Below are 23045 nucleotides of genomic sequence, written 5' to 3' on the forward strand. Positions count from 1 at the left end.
AGCATGCCTCAATACCTTATCCACCGTCAGGGGCAGAGACACCACAGGCTCCGGGACAGGATCAGGAGCAGGGGCAGGGGCAGGTTCAGGAGGAGGGGCAAGAACAGGAGCGGGGGCAGGGGCAGGTGCAAGAACAGGAGCGGGGGTGGGTGTGGGGGCAGGGGCAGGGGCAGGTGCAGGTTCAGGGGGAGGGGCAAGAACAGGAGCGGGGGCGGGGGCAGGAGGAGGAGCGGGAGCAGGAGCAGGGGCAGGGGGAGGGGCTGGGGCAGGTTCGGGGGGAGGGGCAGGGGGAGGAACAGGGAGAGGAGCGGGGGCGGGGGCAGGGGCAGGGGCAGGGGCAGGAGCGCGAGCGGGGACGGGGCCCTCTCGGTAGCGCTGGGGGTTGTTCATGGCGATCACGCCCTCGGCCATCCAGTCGTCGGGCGGTTTCCGCGGGCGCTCCACGGGGCCGATGCCCAGCCGGCCCTGCAGCTCCTGGATCAGCCGGTCCTGGGAGCTGCTCTTGTGGAAGATCAGCGGGCCCAGCTTCCGCCTCCGGCGCGCCTCGCGCTCCCGGTACATGGGGTGCACGTTCTCCGTCTCCTTAGTGCGCCGGATCACCGACTTCAGCTGCGGGAGGCGGGGTAGCTCATAAGGTCCCCCCCCCCAAAATCATCACGTCCGGTCTGGGTGCAGCGCCAGACCCGAGGCACCATGCTTTTGCCAAAGACACAGTCCCTCCAGTCGAGCGCATTCCAACCCAAACCCAAAACATTCCCGTCCGATCCATACCATTAGATTCTGCTCAGTTCCATCCCATGTTATTGCTAACCTATTCACTCTTCATTCCAGTCTGTTTCATTCCAAAATAATCCATTCTGTTTGGTTAGATATTCCATTCCGTCCTCCCCAGTCCAGGGCCAGCACAGACTTCACTACTCAGCATCACTCGTGTCTCACATCTCCACTGCACAACATGCCCCAATGACACACATCTCACACGCCTAAGCATCTCAAATTGAGCACAGCAAGCCAATGCACTTCATGCAGCACCCAGTTCTTTTTCACTGCTCCCCCCCCACATGCTGTGGTACACTCCACACTGTCCAAGTGCTGGTGGTAGATCAGCTTGGATTAGTCCACTAAAGGGGGGGACTGGGGGTTAATTTAAGAAATGCAGCAATTCAATCTCAGATTTTTTTCGGATTTTTCGCTATTTGCAGATACCAAACAGCTGGAAGCTGATGGCATTGATAACGGTGAATCCGAACGGCTGTCAGGAATGCATCATGGAAGGATTTCTCACGGAAATCCAGCGGTTCGGATGGCGCTCCTCCGAGCGACAGGCAGCAACTCGCTCAGTCGGCCCGTGGGCTCGACGGCACTGAAGCAGACAGGGCCACGCCCTTCAGCTGTGCCCGGGCAGGTACTCAGCGGGTGACGCACACAGGCCTCCACACTGGCACACTCTGAAGCCGCGTGGGTGTTAGGGCAGGCGTGACTGTGGAGACGGGGTTAGGGCAGGGTGTGGGCGCTGCTCTCCTGACACACAACCGCACCGAGTGGATGACCCAGCTTCTGCGTTACTAGAGGAGCCATTCCGGCTCCTTCTACAGAAACCCTAATCAGCTTCTGCACTCACTGACCAGCCAATGGTGCTCAAGACGCTCAGACAGTCACTGAGTCACAAATGTATTTAGTATAATCAAGATGGGATATCATGCAATTGGGATATACAGATCAGTAGTCTGCAGTATTCCCCCTTAGAATTAACCAATTATCATTTCACAGCTGTTGTTTTAAAAATATCCCGTCTGGCGGGACATGCTCCCTGACTCCCCTAGACAAGTAGCAATACTTGGGGTCTATCCATATCGACCACCCCAATATCCAAACTAAAGTTACATCTTCACGTTCCTCATCTGGTAACCTGGGCAGCTGCCCTGCCACCAGCGGGCAAACTAAGCGGAAACCACAGCCTGAGCTGACTGGCCTCCCTCATACACCAGCTGGTCTACAGCTCCACTCAGCTGGAGTGGAGAAGATCTGGACTACAGGTTTTGGGACTGGGGAAAGGATGTATCTGTTGCTCCTCCATGGGAGTGAACAGATCAGGTGGGACCAGAGAGAGCTGGCGGGGGGGTCGAGAGCGAGTTTGACCCACGACTCCGCCCTGTGGCGGTGTGTTTCAGGAGAGCAGCACGCACCAGGGTGCTCTGAGTGGGGTGGGGCAGGGTGTAGCGGTTTGCCTACATGGCCGGACGCGGAGGTCCTGTCCACGGCACTCAGCGGGTGCTGGTCGAAGGCGTATTCCGGGGTCCCGGGGCAGGAGCTGGGCGAGGTGGAGTCCTCCATCCAGCTGGCCTCCGTCAGGGGCGTGACCGTCTCGTCCCGGCTCGCCCCGCCCTCCTCCTCCAGGTCCAGCCCCCAGTCCCCTCCCCCGCCGGGGCGGGAGGAGCCCAGTTCCAGCAGGTCGTCCAGCGCCATGTCCAGGGAGGGGCCATGACTCACGGGTTCACCCAGCTCGGAGTAGCTCCGATTGGCTGAGGTCAGGGATGAAGTGGAGGCCATTTCGGCAGAAACGGATAAGAGACTATGGGCTGCAGGGGGGATAGTGAGACTTGGAGCACTGGGGGCAACAGCAACGACAACAGTAGAGGGCGTGGGGGCAGTAGAATGTTTTTGTGCAGGAGCAATAGATGGCTGTGCCAGAGCAGGGGTAGTAGAAGTCTCTGGGGAGGCAGGGGCAGGAGATGTTTCTTGGTGAGCTGGGTCAATAATGCCATCAGTGGTAGTAGGGGGAGTAGAAGGATGTAGCAGATTGGGGGCATTAGAAGGTTCTGGGTGAGTGGTGAAAGAACTGGAAGACTCTACAAGATGTAGGGAAAGGACTTCTGTTTTTGGAGGGGTGGGATCTACAGTTGGAGTTGTGGGATCTGCAGTGGGAGTTGTGGGATCTGCAGTGGAAGTTGTGGGGTTTGCAGTGGGAGTTGTGGGGTCTGCAGTGGGAGTTGTGGGGTCTGCAGTGGGAGTTGTGGGGTCTGCAGTGGGAGTGGTGGGGTCGGCAGTGGGAGTGGTTGGGTCGGCAGTGGGAGTGGTTGGGTCAGCAGTGGGAGTGGTTGGGTCAGCAGTGGGAGTGGTTGGGTCTGCAGTGGGAGTGGTGGGGTCTGCAAAGCAGCTGAGGGTCACATGGGAGTCAACTTGGGAGCTGATCAGGAGAGTGCAGGGTTCGGGGGTCTTGCTCTGGGAGACCTGGGAGGAGAGGACTAACACCTCAGGGGAGGATGGCTGGGCAGATCCCCCTCCTTCTTCATCAATGTGCAGGAAATCCAGGTCAACGGGGGTAGCTGGAGGAGGGGAGTCACAAGATATAGGAGGGGACGGAGCCAGATCATCTGCCGCTGTCAATGACACGGCATCTGTCTCCTGATTGGACAGGGGAAGGGGATCAGGGTTAGGCATAGGTGTAGATTCTACTTCCTGGTTGGGCAGGGGTTCTGGGTCCATTTCCGGATTGGCCTGAACCACAGGGTCTGCTTCCTGATTGGACAGCGGTGTCGGGTCAGTTTCCGGATTGGACCGAGGCGTGGGATCTGCTTCCTGATTGGATAGATGTCCAGGGTCTGCTTCCTCACCAGACAGAGTTGAAGAATCAATTTCCTGAGTGGACACAGGCGTGGAGTCTGCTTCCGGATTGGACAGAAGTGCAGGCTCTGCTTCCTGATTGGACAGGGGCTCAATGTGCACAGATGCCAGAGAACCAGACTGGAGGAGAAGGCCAGAAGTGATAGAAAGAGGGAAGAAAGGAAGAAATGTATTTGAGGAAGAATTAAAAAAAAAACACAGATGAGAAGCAGAGAGATGGAGGAAGCAGAGACAAGAGAGGTTGCGGCACAGGAAGTATAATTTAGAAAGCGGTCAAAGCGACACACACAGTCCTCTTCTCAAGTCACATATGTATGTACCGCTCACCCTATCCACTGCACCAGAGTAAGAGGAACATCAACACTGAGTCATAAATGTTTACATCACTCACAGCTGCATGTCCTCACAACTACTGTACATGACTACTCCTTCAACATCACCTGTAATAATGCGGGTACAACCCTGAAACACTGCACGCCAGCGAGCGATCCCACAAGTGAAGCACAGCACCGCGGTTTTGAAATCGCAGAGTCACGCTTCAGTGCACCACCACCTCAGGATTTAGCAACGATGTCTGAGACTCATGGCTACACCGAACAGATCAAAACCTCGGGCAGAGTTCATCATCAGTGTCCGGTAATAGGACATCGCAGACTCTTCGTTGTCCTTCACCGAACGGAATGCCTGTATTCATTATTGTATTCAGAAGTTACCGAATATCTATAGGTCAATATCCTTAAGGAATGCTTATTGGTCCATTCCTTACTGGGCTATGACTACTAATCAGCAGCTTTTGTGTTGACGGAGGGCAGGTCTTATCTGGGGGACTATTCCTTCAAGGTTCATATATAGTCATACTTCACTGGTGGTCAGAGATGGCGGACAGCAGCTTGCCGATCGGCTCGTTCCAGCAGAAGAGGGTTTGAGACAGGATACCGCAGTGCATGCTGGCTCATTCCCTTAGCGAACGATTATTGGTCCATTACCTTATTGAATGCAGTAGTTAGCATGTCCAACACACTCTAGTACTCTTCAGGCTCCCCTTACCTAAACCACTCATGTCAAAGCCTACTCTATGACTACAACATAACCACTCGTGGCCACCTACCCACTGGAGTCATACTACTGCCATCTAAAGCCTGAGCTTCTCACTCATCAGGGCCATCTACAGCAACGTCAACCGCCACACCGTTCCACACCCGCCCAAACCCCTTATAGACAGTGGCTATGCCAACACATCCACACTAAAGGCGGGGACACTATAGCGGCACTGTCTGCAGGCGTTTGTGGTTTCCTTTCAATCAGCAGCCAATGAAGACCTTGAGAACAACATGTGTGGGCTCTTTAGCCAATGAAAAACACACCAAAAACCAGCAGACACTGCGGCCCTCCAGGACTGGAGTTTGACACCCCTGCTATAGACAGTACTGGGGGCCCAGGATACTGTTCGTGTCCCTCTGTCCCTCTTATCGTCCTCTCCATCCCCCGCTCCCTCTTTCTCCTGCTCCCTGCCTCCTCCCCCACCCTCCGCTCCACTCCTGCTCTCTGCCTCCTCCCCCCACCCTCTTCTCCACTCCTGCTCTCTGCCTCCTCCCCCCACCCTCCTCTCCACTCCTGCTCCCTGCCTCCTCCCCCCTCCCTCCTCTCCACTCCTGCTCTCTGCCTCCTCCCCCACCCTCCTCTCCAGGCACCTTAAAGTCAGACAGGGAGGCCATGAGCTCATCCAGCTCGCGGGTGGCGGACGAGGCTGAAATTCGGGCCTGCTGTTGGCTGGGCGTTTCCTCCTGCGCGACCGTCAACTCAGCAGGGGTGGGGCTGGAAAACACACACACACACACACACACAAACACAGTCAGACCGCACCCAGTAAAAGCAGCTGATGACTGGGCTATGACTACTAATCAGCAGCTTTTGAAAGAGTGTTGACGGAGGGCAGGTCTTATCCAGGGGACTTTCCCTTCAAGGTTCATATATAGTCATACTTCAGTGCTGGTCAGAGAGCTAAAACAAAATGGCAGACAGCAGCTTGGCGATTGGCTAGTTCCGGCAGAGGAGGGTTTGAGACAGGACACAGTGGTGCATGCTGGGTGAGGTGCTCACACAGGGTTGGGCACAGAGCTGTCCAGCTCGGTCAGCAGGCTCTGAACACTTGGCCGCTCCTCCGTGCCCCGGCTGGCCGTCTCCGTGGGAACGGGCGACCCATCTGCGGCTGACACCCCGTTCTCCTGAATGAAATCTGTGGTGCTGCTGGAGGGAATCAGGGGAGGGGCTGCCTCTGCAGTCAGACAGACAGAAAGAGATAGAGATAGAGATAGATAGAGATAGAACAATATAGAGAGTGAAAGAAAGAGAGAGAAACTAAGTAATTAGAAAATTAACTCACTGGAAACAAACCATTCAGAAAGAAAGAATCAAAACGTGGATGAAAAAAGTCTTGGATCTGAACTATCCGGGAGCTACACTATACTTAAATACACACTCACACGCTCAGTCACACACTACACAAATACTCACACACCGATGGCCATATTGCCCTAATGTTTGTGTTCAACATAGTAAATTCCAATGCCATGCAAATGACTGGGACATGAATGGCTGCCAGATAATAACTACAAACCAATTTGTATTTAATGTACAGACAGGCCTTTGCGGCACTTCTATAATGGATGATTTTATATTTAAAAAATGGAAATATGGAGGTTCTTTATTGACTGCACTTCCACACATTCAGGAGTGATTGCATATGGCATGTGTGTAGTGAGGGTAGGGTCGAGGGTTGAGGGTCTTGGTGGAGTATGAAGCCGGGGTGTGTGTGTGTAATGTACCCTCGGTGGAGAATGAGGCCGGAGTGTGTGTGTGTGTGTGTGTGTGTAACGTACCCTCGGTGGAGAATGAGGCTGGGGTGTGTGTGTGTGTGTCTGTGTGTGTAATGTACCCTCGGTGGAGAATGAGGCTGGGGAGTGTTGAACGGTGCTCAGCTCCTGCAGCAGCCGGTCCAGCTCTGACAGGTTGTCCCCCATCTCCCAGCTGCTCCCCACAGACTCCACTTTCTGCTTTACGGGCAAACTGCAGAGAGCAGGAGAGCAGGCTGAGATACACAACCAACACATACATACTCACATACACATACACACACACACACACACACACACACATACACATACACATACACAAGCGCACACACAAGCACACACACGTGTACACACACGTGCACACACACACATACACACGCGCACACACACAGGCACACACACACATACACAAGCACACACACGTGCACACACACACACTCACATACACATACACAAGCGCACACACACGTGCACACACACACATACACACTCACATACACACGCGCACACACACACAGGCACACAAACGTGCACACACACGCATACACATACACACTCACATACACATACACACACACACACGTGCACATACACATACACACTCACATACACATACACATACACACACACACAGGCACACACTCACATACACATACAAATGCGCACACACACACATACACACTCACATACACATACACATGCGCACACACACACAGCACAGACACACACACATGCCCAAAGCACAAACATACGTGCACACACAGCACAGACACAGACACTCACATACACACACACACACACACACACGTGCACACACAGCACAGACACACACCACACGTTTGAGAGTCCCTGTCGTACCTGTACACGTGCTCCTCTTCAATATCGAATGTAGGAGGACTGCTGTCGTCCCACATCTGGACACAACCAAAAAACCATCAGCATCACAAACAGCACCATCATCATCGTATTAGAACACAAGAGCACATAATGAAGAGAACAGGCCTTTCAGCCATCTCGGTTCCACCATTTAGCCACAGTCTGTAATGAATGCATCAAGCCTGGACACCATGATCCATAACCTGGAAAGACTCCATGACACACCTCATCATCCCCTGCCCTTATGGGTATGCACTTGTCACTCTGGATAAGAGCGTCTGCCAAATGCCTGTAATGTAATCGACTGTAATCATCACCATAACGACCACCACCATCATCATCATCATCAGATGTCGGTCTTTACACGGGTTTACACGGGGCGGGGCCTACCGGTTCGGAGGACGTCTGCAGGTCGGGCAGGTCCAGCACCGTGCCGTTCAGAGCTTCGGCGGAGGGAGGGGGCGGCACCGGGGGCGGGGCGGAGATCTCCGGAGGGGTGTGTCCCGTGGGGTAGGAGTACGACTCATCGGCCAGAAAGAGCGGCCGCTTGGAGATCTCACAGGTCGTGGACTCCAGGTCCGCCAGCAGGGCGTCTGAAAGGGCAGGAGCAGAGAGATCAGTGGGAGCAGGGGAGATGAGCAAGGGCAGGAGCAGGAGAGATGAGCAGAAGCAGAGAGATGAGCAGAAGCAGAGAGATGAGCAGAAGCAGAGAGATGAGCAGGAGCAGAGAGATGAGCAGGAGCAGAGAGATCAGTGGGAGCAGGAGAGATCAGTGGGAGCAGGGGAGATGAGCAGGAGCAGAGAGATCAGTGGGAGCAGGAGAGATGAGCTAGTGCCTGGATTCCTGCACATATCACACCAACCCACCTGACACGCTACAGCCCTTTAGACACCAAGTAAACTGACCACAGTTTGCACAGTATGTGGAGTTTACAGAATGGGTTAACAAGAAAGTGACTCAGAGCAAATTTCTTCTTCTGTATGTTTTGTTTCGTAATGTCCCTCTTGGGTCCGCAGGATTGTTTTCACAGTTTCCCAGCATCCAGTGAGTTTTTCAGGAAGGTGTTTGATCTAGGTAACACCCCCCACCTGGGGACGCCCATCAGTGAGTCAGGCAATGGAATGGACTGTATGGAGTGAACGTGAAGCAGACCTGACTCATGAGCTAATGTTAATCGTGCCAGACTCTTTCTGAATCATATCACCACAATCCTTTTTCAAGAAATCCACTTGCCAACTGGCATATTACAAACTGATGTTATAGATTTTTGCAAGGTATAATGTGGACATATGGTGCGGGACTACTTTGTAAAATAAATAAATTTAAAAAAACAACTCAAGAGGCTTCTACAGGATTGCGGAAGTAAGGTGCACAGAAATAGTACATAAACAAACAGGAAGAGGATGCTAGTTGCACTTTTAGAGCAGGTACAAAAGTCAGATTGTAGTGAAAGCAGGTAAAACAATTGTTGTTCAATTCTGCACACTGAAAATCTGCCAATTTCTAACACTAAATAGGGGTAAGATGAACCCCAAACATAATAGGAAGGTTAAAGGTTGAAGTGAAGAAATAACTGTATACAATAAAAAAGGAACTAGCAGCCACAGCAAACCACAGATTTGTCACTGATAAGTATACAGCCAGATGAGACTCTTGACAGCAGCAGATGAATACACAAACAAAGTAAATATAAAAATGGCCAAATGTAGAAGTAGAGAAAAGCATAGAAGCACATACAGGAAATCTCCTGATATAACCCAGTTCACAACACAACTTACAATGTAGTTTTTGGACAGTGGCACAAATTATGTTCTTTTGGCTCTGTACTTTTGGGTATCCTTCTATAGATAGTCCCCCCATTTTAGGGGACCAAAAGTAATTGGACAGTTGGCTTCTCAGCTGATTAGTCAGGTGTATTCAATCGCTTCCTTAAGACAGATATAAGAAAGCTGTCAGCTTCTAGTCTTGACTCTAGGCTTTAGATTGACTTTTGAGTCTGTAATTCGGATTTGTCACCATGAGGTCCAGAGGTGTCCCAGTGACAGTCAAGGAAGCTATAGGCCAAAGAATAGGCTTACTGAATTAAACAGTTTGGAGCATCATTAAGAACAGACTGCAAACAGGTGAGTAGGCCAAGGAAGGCCTCTACAGATGATGACCGAAGAGTTCTCACCATAATGAAGAAAAAGGACCAAACACCTGTCCAACAGATCAGAAAGGCTCTTCAGGAGGCAGGCGTGGACGTGTCACTGACTACTGTCCACAGACGACTTCACAAGCAGATCTACAGAGGCTACACTGTAAAATAACTTTGGTCCCCTAAAATGGGGTACTATGTATAAAAATGGATGTAGTTCCTACATGATCACCCAATATGGCTGTAAATTCACTCATATTCCCTCACTTTAACCTTCATATTCATCATTTCATTTCAAACACTATGCGCTCAAGTTCATAGCCATAGAACATAAATTGTACCACTGTCTAAATACTTATGGACAGAATCTCAAACACAAAACCCCTGCATCTGATTGGCTACAGCCTCTACACCTGGCCAACATCACCATTCCCTCTGCATCCGATTGGCTGCACAATCCCATCTAAACACTTCACTGTAAAGAGAGCCAAGGTCTCAGCCAACCTACACTTAGGGAGCAGAAAAATGGAAACACAAAAATATTACTGAATAGGGGCTTGTCAGCATTTCTGTATTCAGACCGATTTAGATGGATTAGCCGATACATTCACGCTGTAAGCACTTCAGTTACAGATAGGGCACTACCTCATACCAGGGAATCAAACCCACAACCCTTGAGCTAGAAGGCTGCAAACATTATACTACACTGACACTTGAAACAGCCAATCAACTCACATTGACGAAGGCAGAAAGCAAGGCTATAATTCCAGAATATTCCCTTCATTGGGTTCAGATCTGGTGACCAAGGAGGTCCTGCTGACATGTAGATAAAGTCATTGTTTTGTTTCTCAGACCACTGGGCTTATACTCTGTGGACAGGGCCTTTTTCATCTTGAACGAAACCTCTCTCTGCCTGAAAGAAATGCTTTAACATGGAGTGAAGAAGATCACTGGTACTGTTCTGAAAAAAATAGTATTCCCTGTGCCTTTTAAGGGTTGGAGTGCTCCCAAACCATGCCAGGAAAACACACGCCACACTAATTAGAGAACAGCAAGAACACTTCACTGTTGGAAAGCCACAGTGCTCCCATTCCTGGTTTGCAACCTGTTGCTGATTCAAAGAAACAACAAGAAACGCAGTGTTGAAACCCAGCCTCAGTACCCTGAGACAGGAGAGCAGACACAAGCCGAATCCCGCTGTAGGCAGTTCGTAAGAATAAGGAGATAAGTGGGGGGGGGGTGGAGTAGAGAGAGATCGGCAACTTGATTAGCCTGGAGCTACGATTTTTACTTGTTATAGCTGGGTTCCTGTCCTGTGGGGTCTATTTTAAAAAGGGCGTAGAGATCGTAGAGATCGTACTCACGGCGTCTGTTGCGTGTCCTCTGGGTGCCTGCGCGCGAGACCGTGTGTGTGTGAGAGACAGAGAGAGAGAGAGAGACAGGGAGAGAGAGACAGATAAAGGAAAGAAAAGCCCTATGTGCAGTAAATGTCATTCTCACAGTGGGAGTGGTGTGGGAGGGCTGCTGCAAGATGCTGCTCATTCAAGCCCTCCCCCTTCCTCCCCACAATCCACAACTACAGCTCCCAGCTCAACACACAGACCAGAAACAATCCACAACTACAGCTCCCAGCTCAACACACAGACTAGAGACAATCCACAACTACAGCTCCCACCTCAACACACAGACTAGAGACAATCCACAACTACAGCTCCCAGCTCAACACACAGACTAGAGACAATCCACAACTACAGCTCCCCGCTCAACACACAGACTAGAGACAATCCACAACTACAACTCCCAGCTCAACACACAGACTAGAGACAATCCACAACTACAACTCCCAGCTCAACACACAGACTAGAGACATCGCAGACACAGTTGCACTCAAATCCCTGTACCAGTCATCTTCATTCCTGGTCCTGGCAGGCCACAGGGTCTGCTGGTTTTCATTGTTACTCAGCAGATAATCAAGCACTTAAAGTAGTCAAGTGCATAGTTAACTCGCCTCACCAGGTTTCTCGAGTCTGAACAGACTGCTGATATTAAATCAAAAACCAAGACCAGCAGACCCTGTGGCCCACCAGGACCAGGAAATAAGATCACTGCTCTATACTAAGACTCATTTCTAATGACCAGCCGGTGAGGAAAAACAGACCAAATACTGTTCACTGCATTGCCAAGAAACAGGCGGAGATCAAGACTCAACCAGTCCTGTAGGACATAGTTTCCTATCCCAGTGGAGGTCTGCCTGTAGAGTAGTGGTTAAGGTACATGACTGGGACCCGCAAGCAATCCCCGGTGTAGCCACAATAAGATCCACACAGCCGTCCCTTACCCCTGCATTGCTCCAGGGGAGGATTAGTCTATCCTGCTTAGTCTAATCAACTGAACGTCACTCTGGATAAGAGTGTCTGCCAAATGCCATTAATGTAATGTAATGTAATATAGAACTTTTCACCGGCCAAAGGAATATCCTGTGCTTTAATGTAAGAGGCTTTCGGGAAGTGGTGAGCCACAAGGTAACACGGAACACAGGCTACATTACATAACCTTACTGGCATTTAGCAGAAGCTGTTCTTCAAAGTGACTTACACAATTTAAAATTTGTACACAGGATCTCTTTGTACACTTGGTCATATACTGAAGCAGATCAGGTTGCTGCCTTGCTCCAGGGTACAATGACAGTGCTTCACCCGGGAATTGAACCTGGAACCTTCCCAAACCGTATTACTACACTGCCACCCAGCTAATGATAAACCTTTTCAATGTTTGACTTTTTGCTAAACACACACACATACAACATAAAAAAATGTTGTAAAAACATGTTTATCAATTTCAACTGCAGCCTGTACAGAAATAGCTGGGATGCAGGAACAGAAAGAAACAGTAGCCCTGTATAGGGACACAAGAGCAGAAAGAAAGAGAAAGAAAGTGGAAGGCCTACACATTCTCTGACGTGGCTCAAAGTTAATCTTTAAACACATTTCTGGGAGACTGACATAAAGTGGCATTTTTGCATATTGGAAAATGTTCTGCTGTGAAGAAAGCTCCTCTGTTTTGCATCACAGCCCATGTCAGGGAAGCTGAATATCTGTACAGGAAGGAGAGTCGGTCTTAGGGGCAGGAGAGTTCACAAAACAGAGCAGAAAACTGCAGGGAGATGAAGAGGTACGCGCACAAAGAGCTGAACAGCGTGTACATGACACTGACTATTAGTTATGAGAGCAGTAGCACCTGGCTTCCATATTTGGTGTTGAGAGTCGTGCCAAGGGGAGTAATGAAAGTTTGCACACAATCATGTCTGCAGGGTAATAATACTGCAGTGTGAGTGTGTGTGTGTGTGTGTGTGTGTGTTCCTGTGCCTGTGTGTGCGGGGTGTGGTTAGTGATATCATTGCTGAGACAGGCTCATGGCTCATTTTGACACTCAGAACTTTGTGTAATGTTTGCGCAACAGGTTCCTGGGAAGGGGGGTGGGGGCAGGGAGGAGGCGTCTGGGGTCAGAGAGACAGACATTTATGACGAGAGAATTACAGAATTTTGTTGAAAATAATTTATATACAAATAAACGCTGTATTTATTGTTCTTTACATCTGTTGATAATGTGATAAATGTTTAATAAATGGGTATCCTGGGTACGCTCTACGCCTCTCTGTAATCCCAGTAACAACCGTCACATGCGAGTCTGCCTCTGTAATGTCAATCACAGTCCTCACATGTGACTCCACCTCTTTGTGATGTTTCACATTTTTCTCACAATTTGGTAGCCAATCGCACCCTATTTATTGTCAATTCCCATGTGCAGCTGAGGAAACACCGTCGCAACCCTGCCCCTTTGCAGCAGGAATGAGAACAACAGGTTTACCTATTTTGATTACCTAGAGCCCTCCATCAGAAACCAAAAACCGCCAATGCGAACGCAGCCCCAAACCCTCCTTTGATTGGTGGGAGGATGAGCAGAACAGGCGAATGGAGTTTGTCAGTTCCACTGGTTGTTGGGGAACTAGGGAGATGCTGGCACATTCCAACACATGGCCTGTCGGTACAGGGGGGAAACCAGGTTCTCAGCAGTGTACAACTCCCCCGAGTGGCTACAGAGTGGAACTGCACCCCCCAGTGCGGCAAAATTGACACCAGCAAGTCTCTGATGCACCTGCATCAGTGCTGATGAGTGTGTGCTTTGGATTTCTCAATTATACCTGTGCCACTGCCAACATGGGGAACAGGGCCAGTGGGTGAAAATGGAAAAAATAATTCCTCCTCCCAGAAAAACCCTCCTTCATTTAGGCTCCCGAGGTCCTGCTAGAAAACTGGTTCCAATCCGGGATTGGGCAGCTTTACCCTGGACTGTGATGCTTTAGCTCATCCGCTTTGTTTAAGGTCTGTATGAATAACTTTCCATATTACCGAGCCTGCTAAAGGGCAATAGAAGGCTGGGTCTCTGTCTAAGTGGAGTCATGCTGTGTCGTCTCTGAGAAGCAGCACTTTCAGTGGCCCTGCCCCCACCTGCCTCCCCACCAATCACAGTGCCACCTTTCATCTGTTCACCCTCTCTCTCACAGATCTGTCTAAACTTTACTTCCTTCTCTTTTCCTGCTGATCTCCTTTCAATCTGGCCTTCACTCTCTCTTTATCTCTTTATCTTCACCATCCCCCCTCTCCCTCTCCCTCTCCCAGTTACAGCTCCAATTCAAAGGGATGCAGCTTCCTGTTAAACCCTCATTACTGCACACAGGATATCCTGTCTCTGCAGGAGTGTCTCGCACGCACACACACGCACACACACGCACACACACGCACGCACACGCACGCACACGCACGCACAGACGCACGCACAGACGCACGCACAGACGCACACACAGACGCACACACAGACGCACACACAGACGCACACACAGACGCACACACAGACGCACACACACACACCCACGCACGTGCACGCGCGCACACATGCACGCACGCGCACACCCACACACACACCATTTTCAGACATCTCCCATTTAGACATACCTCCAGTACCCTTCTCAGCTTGGTAACCTTACACTGTAAACTGGAAGCTGAGCAGGGCTTGGATGGGAGACCTGAGAAAACGAAGTTGTTCCTGGAAGTGGTGCTGAGGGGCCAACAGGGGGCACACTTGATTCAGGACCAAAAAGAAAGAAAGCCACTTTCCCAGAGGATACAACCTAATCTAGCCTATATTTACTTTGATTATCAAGCAGTTAATGATTTATTAAAATCAAGTGAGCATTTTCCAGAAAAAATCCACGTTTTAAAACAAGATTGGATGATTCTACGACCCCCTTCTTAAGCTTTAACTACCATATGACACAGGGCAACCTTTCACAGATAAATTATGAAAAAAGTCCCATCTCTCCTAGACCAATGCCCTGCAATACAGCCGGTTACCCTTGCTCTGAATGAGCAGGAAAACCAGCGTCTGGAATGTGAAGGTTGTAGTAAGTTCTGGCTGGTATGATGTTATTTGTCACAGGTTGAGTTGATGATATCAATTACATACACAGTTACTAAGCCCAGGGCAGATCAATGGTCACTTTGATTTGAACTGGCCTGCACACAGCTGTTAATGAAAAAAAAGTAAAAAATGTAAAAAATGAAAATGCTGCATCGAATTGGTAATCAGTATCAGCTGGCACACAAAATGGGATCGAAACACCCCTAAAGCATACCCACTCCCGAGAGAGAGAGAGGGAGAGGGAGAGAGGGAAAGAGAAAGAAAAGGAGAGAAAGGGAAAAAGAAAGAGGAGAGAAAGGGAGAGGGAGAGAGACAGAGAGAGATGAACCTACATGTTAAAATTCCTCCCATGTTTCACTCCACCTGCATATCTAACTGGCACGGAGGTGAGTGGAGAATTCCACACGTGTCACTGCACGCCTCACACGGAATCGCGGGGGAAAACCGGAGGGAGGGAGAAGCGTCTCAGCTCTTCTCATCTCCATGTTCCCATTCATTTTCTCCAAAACTGTGTGTGCTCGCTCCTCGTTTGTCACAGTGAAATTACTTCTTGCTGATGAAGCGGCTTAATTTCCTTAAACTGAGAGACAGAGGAGGATTCACCAACAAGACAGGAGCAAACCCCCATGCTGTTTTTCCTCAGATAAACTCCTGGAAGTGTGCACATGTCCGAATAGCAATTTGTAAGATTTTAAAGATAAGCATGGAATGCAAGATGTGAATGCTGAGGGAGGGGTGGTGCTTGCCTGCAGACTTCAGCACCTCTTACTGAGACGGGCTCTCTGAGAGACTCTGAAGCATTCTGGGAGGACTGGCTCTGGGGTAAAAATAAGAGTGAGACGCAAACAGATCTGTGCGATCAACAATGTTTATTAGAGTGGTCGATGCATTAATACGTGAGCACTACGAGGTACGTGTACGTACACACACGCGAGCACACAGACACACACACACACACACACACACACACACATGTATGCACACACCTGCACACACACACGTATGCACACATGCACGCACACACACACACGCACACATGCACACATGCACACACGGTGAAAGCTACTTGTAAAGGGGATGCTCCTGGTTGAGCTCAGTGCTGCGCTGCACAGAGGGGTCTTTGTGCCTCTGCCCAAAACAATGGAGCTTTGAGCTCACACTGCTGATCAGAGCTGCACTCCACTGCAGCCGATGAAGCCAGGAAAAGCGTGTGTGCTGTGGCAGTGTACGTGCGTGTGTGAGACCGTGCATACGCATGCGTCGTGTGTGTGTATGCTTCTATATGTGTCCATGCGTGTGTATACGTGCACTACGTGTGTATGTAAGTGCAATACGCATTTGTGTCTATGCGTGCCTGTGTATGCATTCATGTGTGCGTGTGTGTGTGTGCGTGCGTGTGTGCATGCTTGTTTGAGAGATTGTGAGTGTGTGTTTGTGTGTGCTCGTGTGTTAAGAGGCCAAATGACGCCTCGGTGATCACAGCCTGGCCAATGAAAAGGTCTGACACAGTGGCGGCTGCTGAGCAGAAAAGGGCAGAAAACTTCCCCTTAAACTAAATTACTCTTCTCTAAAAATGACCGACAACAGGTTAAGACCAAATAATCAGTTAAAGGGGAAGTTATTTTTCAGCTCAGCAGCCAGCAGTGCTGACACAGGCAAGCCAGGGTAACCAGGCAGAACAGGCTCTGTGATCACTATGAAAACAGTGACAACTGTGTAATGCACTGCAATAAATACTAAATGAAAGGAAAACGGTTCTTTGATCAGTAATTCACTTCACACATATGGCAGATGGGGAAAGTACGAATATGAATAATTGTAGGAAAGCAGTTTGCAGCCCCACTAGCACTAGATATGTGGCCGCATACCCAAGTATCAGGGACACAGAAAGGACACTGACAGAATCAGGGACACAGAGAGGACACTGACAAAATCAGGGAATGAGGCAGGATACTGACAGAATCAGGGAGACAGACAGGACACTGACTGAATCAGGCACAGAGTGGACACTGATAGAATCAGGCCCAGAGTGGATACTGACAGAATCAGGGACACAGAAAGGACACTGACAGAACCAGGGACACAGCGAGGACACTGACAGAATCAGGGACACAGAGAGGACACCGACTGCACGATTGGCTGATATTTCACTTTTAAAGTTATTCTTTAATAATGTCATCTTCAAATTACAATGTTGTAGAAATGTCTTGTTAAACAAATGAGATTGTGATACTGTTGTGGTCGTATGTTTACTCAAAATTGAAACTGGGGAATCAGCGCAATGTTGCTTGGCAGGCAAAAATTTTCTAGTTCCAACTAGATCTGGCTCATGTAATCAATTGCTAGGTAGTTTACTGGCACTAATGGTAAAAAAACAAATGATTGTGAAATCATACTGTTATTGCGATAACAGTGTAAAAAATTGTCATTGAATATTAGGCCATATCACCCACCCCTACTTGAACCATTCCAAGCCCACTCCAGCACCGACTGGACTTTCTTCTTTTACTGTGTGTTGGTAAATAATGATGAGATATAGAACTCTTTAAAATTTGAGCTTCATACTCAATATACCAAAAACCAACAGATTTTTCATCCCAACACACTGCAAACTTTGAATGGCTAAACAAAGTGCAAAGTACTTTGCTGATATGAAGCTCAGATTTTCAGTTCTACATCTCATCGTTACACACAGAAAAATAAAAAAGTTGCTGTGGTGCAACCTCCCGGAGTTGGGATGAAATGGCTTCACTTTCAGGAACCTAGTCACCATGGTTGGCTTCATAAAAAGTTCAAAACAATGGCTGACCTGCTGAAGTGTCTACAGTAGACACATTTGCCAGCCATACAATATTTCCTACAGAATGGTTGTTTTTGTATACAAAATTCAAATCTTAAATCAACCAATCCAATTTAAAAAAGTGTGCTATTTGACAAAATTAGCATTGTGTAGTGATGTTTTCTCCAAGTCTAGTGTAGGTTGTACCATGTGTGGACTACCGCGTGCCGATTCACACCACTGCTGCTGACCCACTGAGGCACGTGCTCCTCCACCAACCATTTCCCCAGGGCAACCTGTATTCTGTACACATTTTTATTCATCGATAGCCAAATATTAGATTTGAAAAATTATAATAATTCTCTCCATCAACAAAACAAAAAGTACTGGCATGGCGACAGCATAGGAGATGAGAGGTAGTGGTTGTAGAGCACTGCTGACTCCATATTACAGACAGCCAATCATAGCTGACTCCATATTACAGACAGCCAATCATAGCTGACTCCATATTACAGACAGCCAATCATCACTGACTCCATATTACAGACAGCCAATCATCCCTGACTCCATATTACAGACAGCCAATCATCCCTGACTCCATATTACAGACTGCCAATCATCCCTGACTCCATATTACAGACAGCCAATCATCACTGACTCCATATTACAGACAGGCAATCATCCCTGACTCCATATTACAGACAGCCAATCATCACTGACTCCTCAGTACCGATAGCCAATCATAACTGACTCCATACTAGACAGCCAATCATCACTAACTCCATACTACAGACAGCCATTCATAACTGGCCCCGTATTACAGACAGACACTCGTCACTGACTCAGTATTTTTGACAGTCATCGCTGACTCCATATTAGACAGTAGCGCTGTTCCCCCTTTGATCCCCGGCCAGTAGACAGCACCTCCAGGCTGCCCTGCTAAAAAAAGACCCGCGGAGGAACGTTGCTAGGAAGAGATGCATTTCTTCCTGGGGTTATTCTGAGAGTACAGTAGGGTGACAAATCACCACGAGTTAAACTACATAGACTATATATACACACCGTTCTGTCTGTTAACCATTTACACCCAAACGATCCCGGGTGAAAAGACACACACACTCATCCCTTTCATGACAGGACCCTCACAAGCAAAACTAATCACGTCGTTCTGGATAATGTAATGTAATGTAATGTAATGTAATGTCAAGTGTATATACATCCGTCCCTGTCAGCCTGTTCACACATAAAGACCTGCCCCAGTGTTCTCCATCAACACACACTATAATCCTACTACGCTGGGACCCACGCACTAACAGGAAATTACATCACCCGACAGGACTTCACTCTGGCCCTGCAATCCAGCTCTGATAATCACAGTGACTAAACACACACAGGCAGACACACACACACTCCCATCCACTTCCTGCTGATTGAGTGCTGGCTCAGGGGACCACTCCTTCCCCTTATATAGGTATAATGAGGAAGTACAGAAAACTGAGCCCACACAGAGCAGCTCTGGGTTGGGCATGCTGAACTTTGACCCCAGTCACCATCAGCATATGGTTCACTGAGCAAGGAAACAAAAATGTATGTCTTTATCGAGCCCAGACTCAGACCAAGCGCATAAAAACTGAAACGAGTCAATTGCATGTTTGCATGGCTCCTGATAAAAGATTTCTTCCACCGAAATCCATAATGACTTTCTTAACCACTGGGCAGTGACACCATGAATCATACTCAGAATCTTGTCTTTGGCTGTGTGAGTGAGAGACGGGATGGGCTTGTTTACACAAATCTCCTATAAGGCCATGACCTTTGACCTGCTGACCTCACCTTGTGAGTTTGGACACGACCCGGGAGAGTATTCCTCACCTGCAGGTGTGTGACTATCACCACTGATCCCACCACTCAGGAGACCCCTGTCTTCAGTCTCCATCTAAGCCATACATTATTACAATACATGTAATTTGGCTGACGCTTTTATCCAAAGCGACTCTCAATCCTCCCCTGGAGCAATGCAGGGTTAAGGGCCTTGCTCAAGGGCCCAACGGCTGTGTGGATCTTATTGTGGCTACACCGGGGATCGAACCACCGACCTTGCGGGTCCCAGTCATGTACCTTAACCGATGAGAAGCACATTTCTCAAGCATCGGTGACCTCATCGCCATTCATTTTCGATGGGAGTCGGCAAGCATGTCGGGACAGCAGGTGAAGTGACCGGAAAGGAACAGGGAACATGGCGAGACAACCAATCAAAACCGACATGTACATTGTCCTCCTGTATTAAGCTAACAAGTGAGCTGACTGTGGGAGGCGAACGATGGCAGGCGATCTTGCAGGAGGACGAGTGGCTTCACCCTAAAAGACAAACGGGCAGGACTGAGGTCTGCACCAATCATCTGCCCCATACCCCTTTAGATGACTATTCCGTGTTTCTGCTCATGTGAACGCTTCTTCTTCTTCCCAGACCTCAAAAGAAGACTTGAACTTCCGAGGAATTCCCGAGTTAAAACTGCTGCATTTACATAATCTCATGCGACATTGGCTCAGGCGGTAAGAGCAGTCGTCTGGCAATCAGAGGGTTGCCGGTTTGATTCCCCACCCTGGGTGTGTCGCAGTGTCCCTGAGCAAGACACCTTCTGTCCCTGACGAGCTGGTTGATGTCCTGCATGGTAGCCAAGCGCCGTTGGTGTGTGAGTGTGTGTATGAATGAATGAATGAGTGAGTGAGTGAGTGAGTGAGTGAGTGAGTGAATGAATGAATGAGTGAGTGAGTGAGTGAGTGAGTGAGTGAGTGAGTGAGTGAGTGAGTGAGTGAGTGAGTGAGTGAGAAGCATCAATTGTACAGCGCTTTATCGTACAGCGATAAAGGTGCTATACAAACGGCAAAATTTACCATTTACACAATCTCGGAGGTGCTCCAGGATCAATACGGAAAAACAGAGTGGAAGATCAACACAAAGAGGTGTGGAATGCATTCATCTCAGAAGAACAACTTCCTAAATTCCACTGAAGCTGAAGAACTGATGTGGTGCTGAATCTATTTGTTGATAACTCATGGATAAAAAGTCTACCAACAGATGTTCAATCGACGCCAAATTTTCATATTATACTAGAAAAATGGTGAAAAGTGACCACCTTAAACATTATACCAGTCCTGTATGACTACTTCGGTACATCACCCTCGTACACACACCCAATATTACAATGCGCCACACTTCCAAACAAGCGATAACAAATAAAACGTCCAATCGTAAATCAAATTGCAGACCTCCACCACTTTTACTCCCTGGCCTTGGCCTCTAGTGGTGAGACGTGGTTACTGCAGGCCTCAAGGGTGGCAGAGCCAGAGATCAATACGATATCAAGAGGCAAGATCAATAATAAGCCACTGGGGTGACTTTACTCGTGCCACTCGCAGCTGGCCTCGACACCTGAGTGGATTGTTCTGTCTATACTTATTTTCCAGATTCCCCCCCCCCCCCCCACACTAACCCGTTCGTGTGAAGATACTTCAATCTGTATGGAACACCACTTACCGGATCCAGCATAAATACTTTGAAGTGTTTACACATTTATTTGGATGAGGAAGTGTGGCACGTCTTATAGTTAAGGTTTCATCGGTCAATCTACCTGCTTACCATGAAACAGCGTTTTCCCATACATTTCGCAATCGTGTAGATATACTGCTGCCTGTCTGTCATGAAGCAGTAAACTACTGGCAAAGATTTCAATAGCCTAAGGATACATAAGAAAATGGAACATAACAAAAAAGTGTACGATAATATTGTAAGTGCATTATTTTATTTTTTCAGTGTGACTTAACTGCGATAAGAATAGTCTATTTATAGGTCTATCTACAAACAGATCTACGTATCAACATACGATGTGGGTGAACTATTTTTTATTTTAAAGGCTAAAAAAGGTGTTAGTCACAAAGCGACGAAATCTCAAGCACTCTGGTGACACTGTTTATTTGAGAGACTGGGCTTGCGATTCTGAAGGATGTTCAAGAGCCAACCAAAAAAGAAAAAAAAGAAAAAAAAAAAAACACCCTAAATTGCGTAAGAAAATTATTTTATCTGACCAGTGAATTCCGCTCCCAACTGTCCCCGTGGATACACATACTTTATCCCCACATCGATAATGTCGCGCCGAAGAGGACAAATCTCCGCAGTCAGTGAACTATTTTCAGTGATCTACTAACAGGTTCAAACATGCGAGAGACTAAAGCTTAGTTATGTCAAGAATATATTTTGAATAATCGCGAATGGAAGTGTATGGTTGTTAGCAATTCAAGTTATAGCAGAACTGTCATTTACTGTCAATGTTGTCACTTAAAACCACGAAGCAAATTACATGATCCTTTGAGTTTCTTCAAACAGATCCCAAGCCCACGGCCACGCATGTCCGAACATTAACACGGCGACAACTTAACAAAGTTCGGTCACAGCCGAGGACGGTCACTGAGGGCTCGTTGCTTGCCCAATTAGCTAATAAAGATCACTGCTGTCAGTTAATCAACCGTTTCCACAAACCAAAACTGACCACTGACAGAACTGTTCACACAACCTAAAAAAACCCCGACTTGTGCAACACCATCGTTCAGTCCTAGCATGCTAGCTCAGTCCGCTATTCTACCCTTTGCTCTGAGGCGGTAGGCTTGCTAGCGCACACGCTGGTTCCCTGGCTTGGACAGGGGGTAGCCCCGCTCGCCATGGGATGATCACTCGAAACGGAGGCCGGCGAAGCGGCCTCCTCGCTACCGATACCTGCGCTGCGGTTCGGGTGTAGATCCAAATGTGGGCTCGCAGTCTATACGCGTAAACAGCCACTTCCATTCTCCCGTCCCCCCCTATCGCCGACGGCACAAATGAACCGACACAGCAAAACACCAGCCCGGACTCCGCACTCCACGCTTACCTAGGTCCTCCATGGTGCCAGGATTCGGTTGTAAGCCGAGCTGGACCACTATCGATTGGTTCTCTTTCGTCCAAGTCCAGGGCTTCCTTTTTGATTCCCGGTGCTCCTCGCTATGCTCCGCACAGAAGTTTTAAATTGTTCAGTACAAGCAGCACAGCGGAGACGTTCTTCGGGGGCGCGCCGCTCGCCTCCCAGAGTTCTTTTTTTCCTTGCTTTCTCGTGCCGAAGAAAGTGCCTTTATAAAACAGTGACCTCCAGCGGGCGAAGGCTACATTAAAACTTCAATAAAAGCGACTGTACAATTAGCCGCTTAAAGTGAGTCATAATTAATTCACAACTTTCCACAGCCATTCAATAAACGAGGAAACACATTGTA

The 23045-nt window shown here is 48.6% G+C and overlaps 1 protein-coding gene across 1 annotated transcript in view; it reads right to left on the minus strand.

Annotated features, from left to right (window-relative positions):
- LOC133141747 (mucin-2-like) overlaps positions 1–22845 on the minus strand; it is a 30196-nt gene extending 7351 nt beyond the window's left edge. The window contains exons 1-8 of the mRNA XM_061262432.1: positions 22670–22845; positions 7743–7945; positions 7335–7390; positions 6560–6690; positions 5725–5899; positions 5316–5439; positions 2233–3744; positions 16–609 (exon numbers count right to left, since the gene is read on the minus strand). Of these exons, the coding sequence (XP_061118416.1) occupies positions 16–609; positions 2233–3744; positions 5316–5439; positions 5725–5899; positions 6560–6690; positions 7335–7390; positions 7743–7945; positions 22670–22682 (2808 nt within the window). The 5' untranslated portion in view covers positions 22683–22845. The remainder of the gene's footprint in view (positions 1–15; positions 610–2232; positions 3745–5315; positions 5440–5724; positions 5900–6559; positions 6691–7334; positions 7391–7742; positions 7946–22669) is intronic.
- Between the last annotated feature and the right edge of the window lie 200 nt (positions 22846–23045).

This window comes from Conger conger, chromosome 12 (genome assembly GCF_963514075.1).
Source record: "Conger conger chromosome 12, fConCon1.1, whole genome shotgun sequence".
NCBI classification, from domain to species: Eukaryota; Metazoa; Chordata; class Actinopteri; order Anguilliformes; family Congridae; genus Conger; species Conger conger.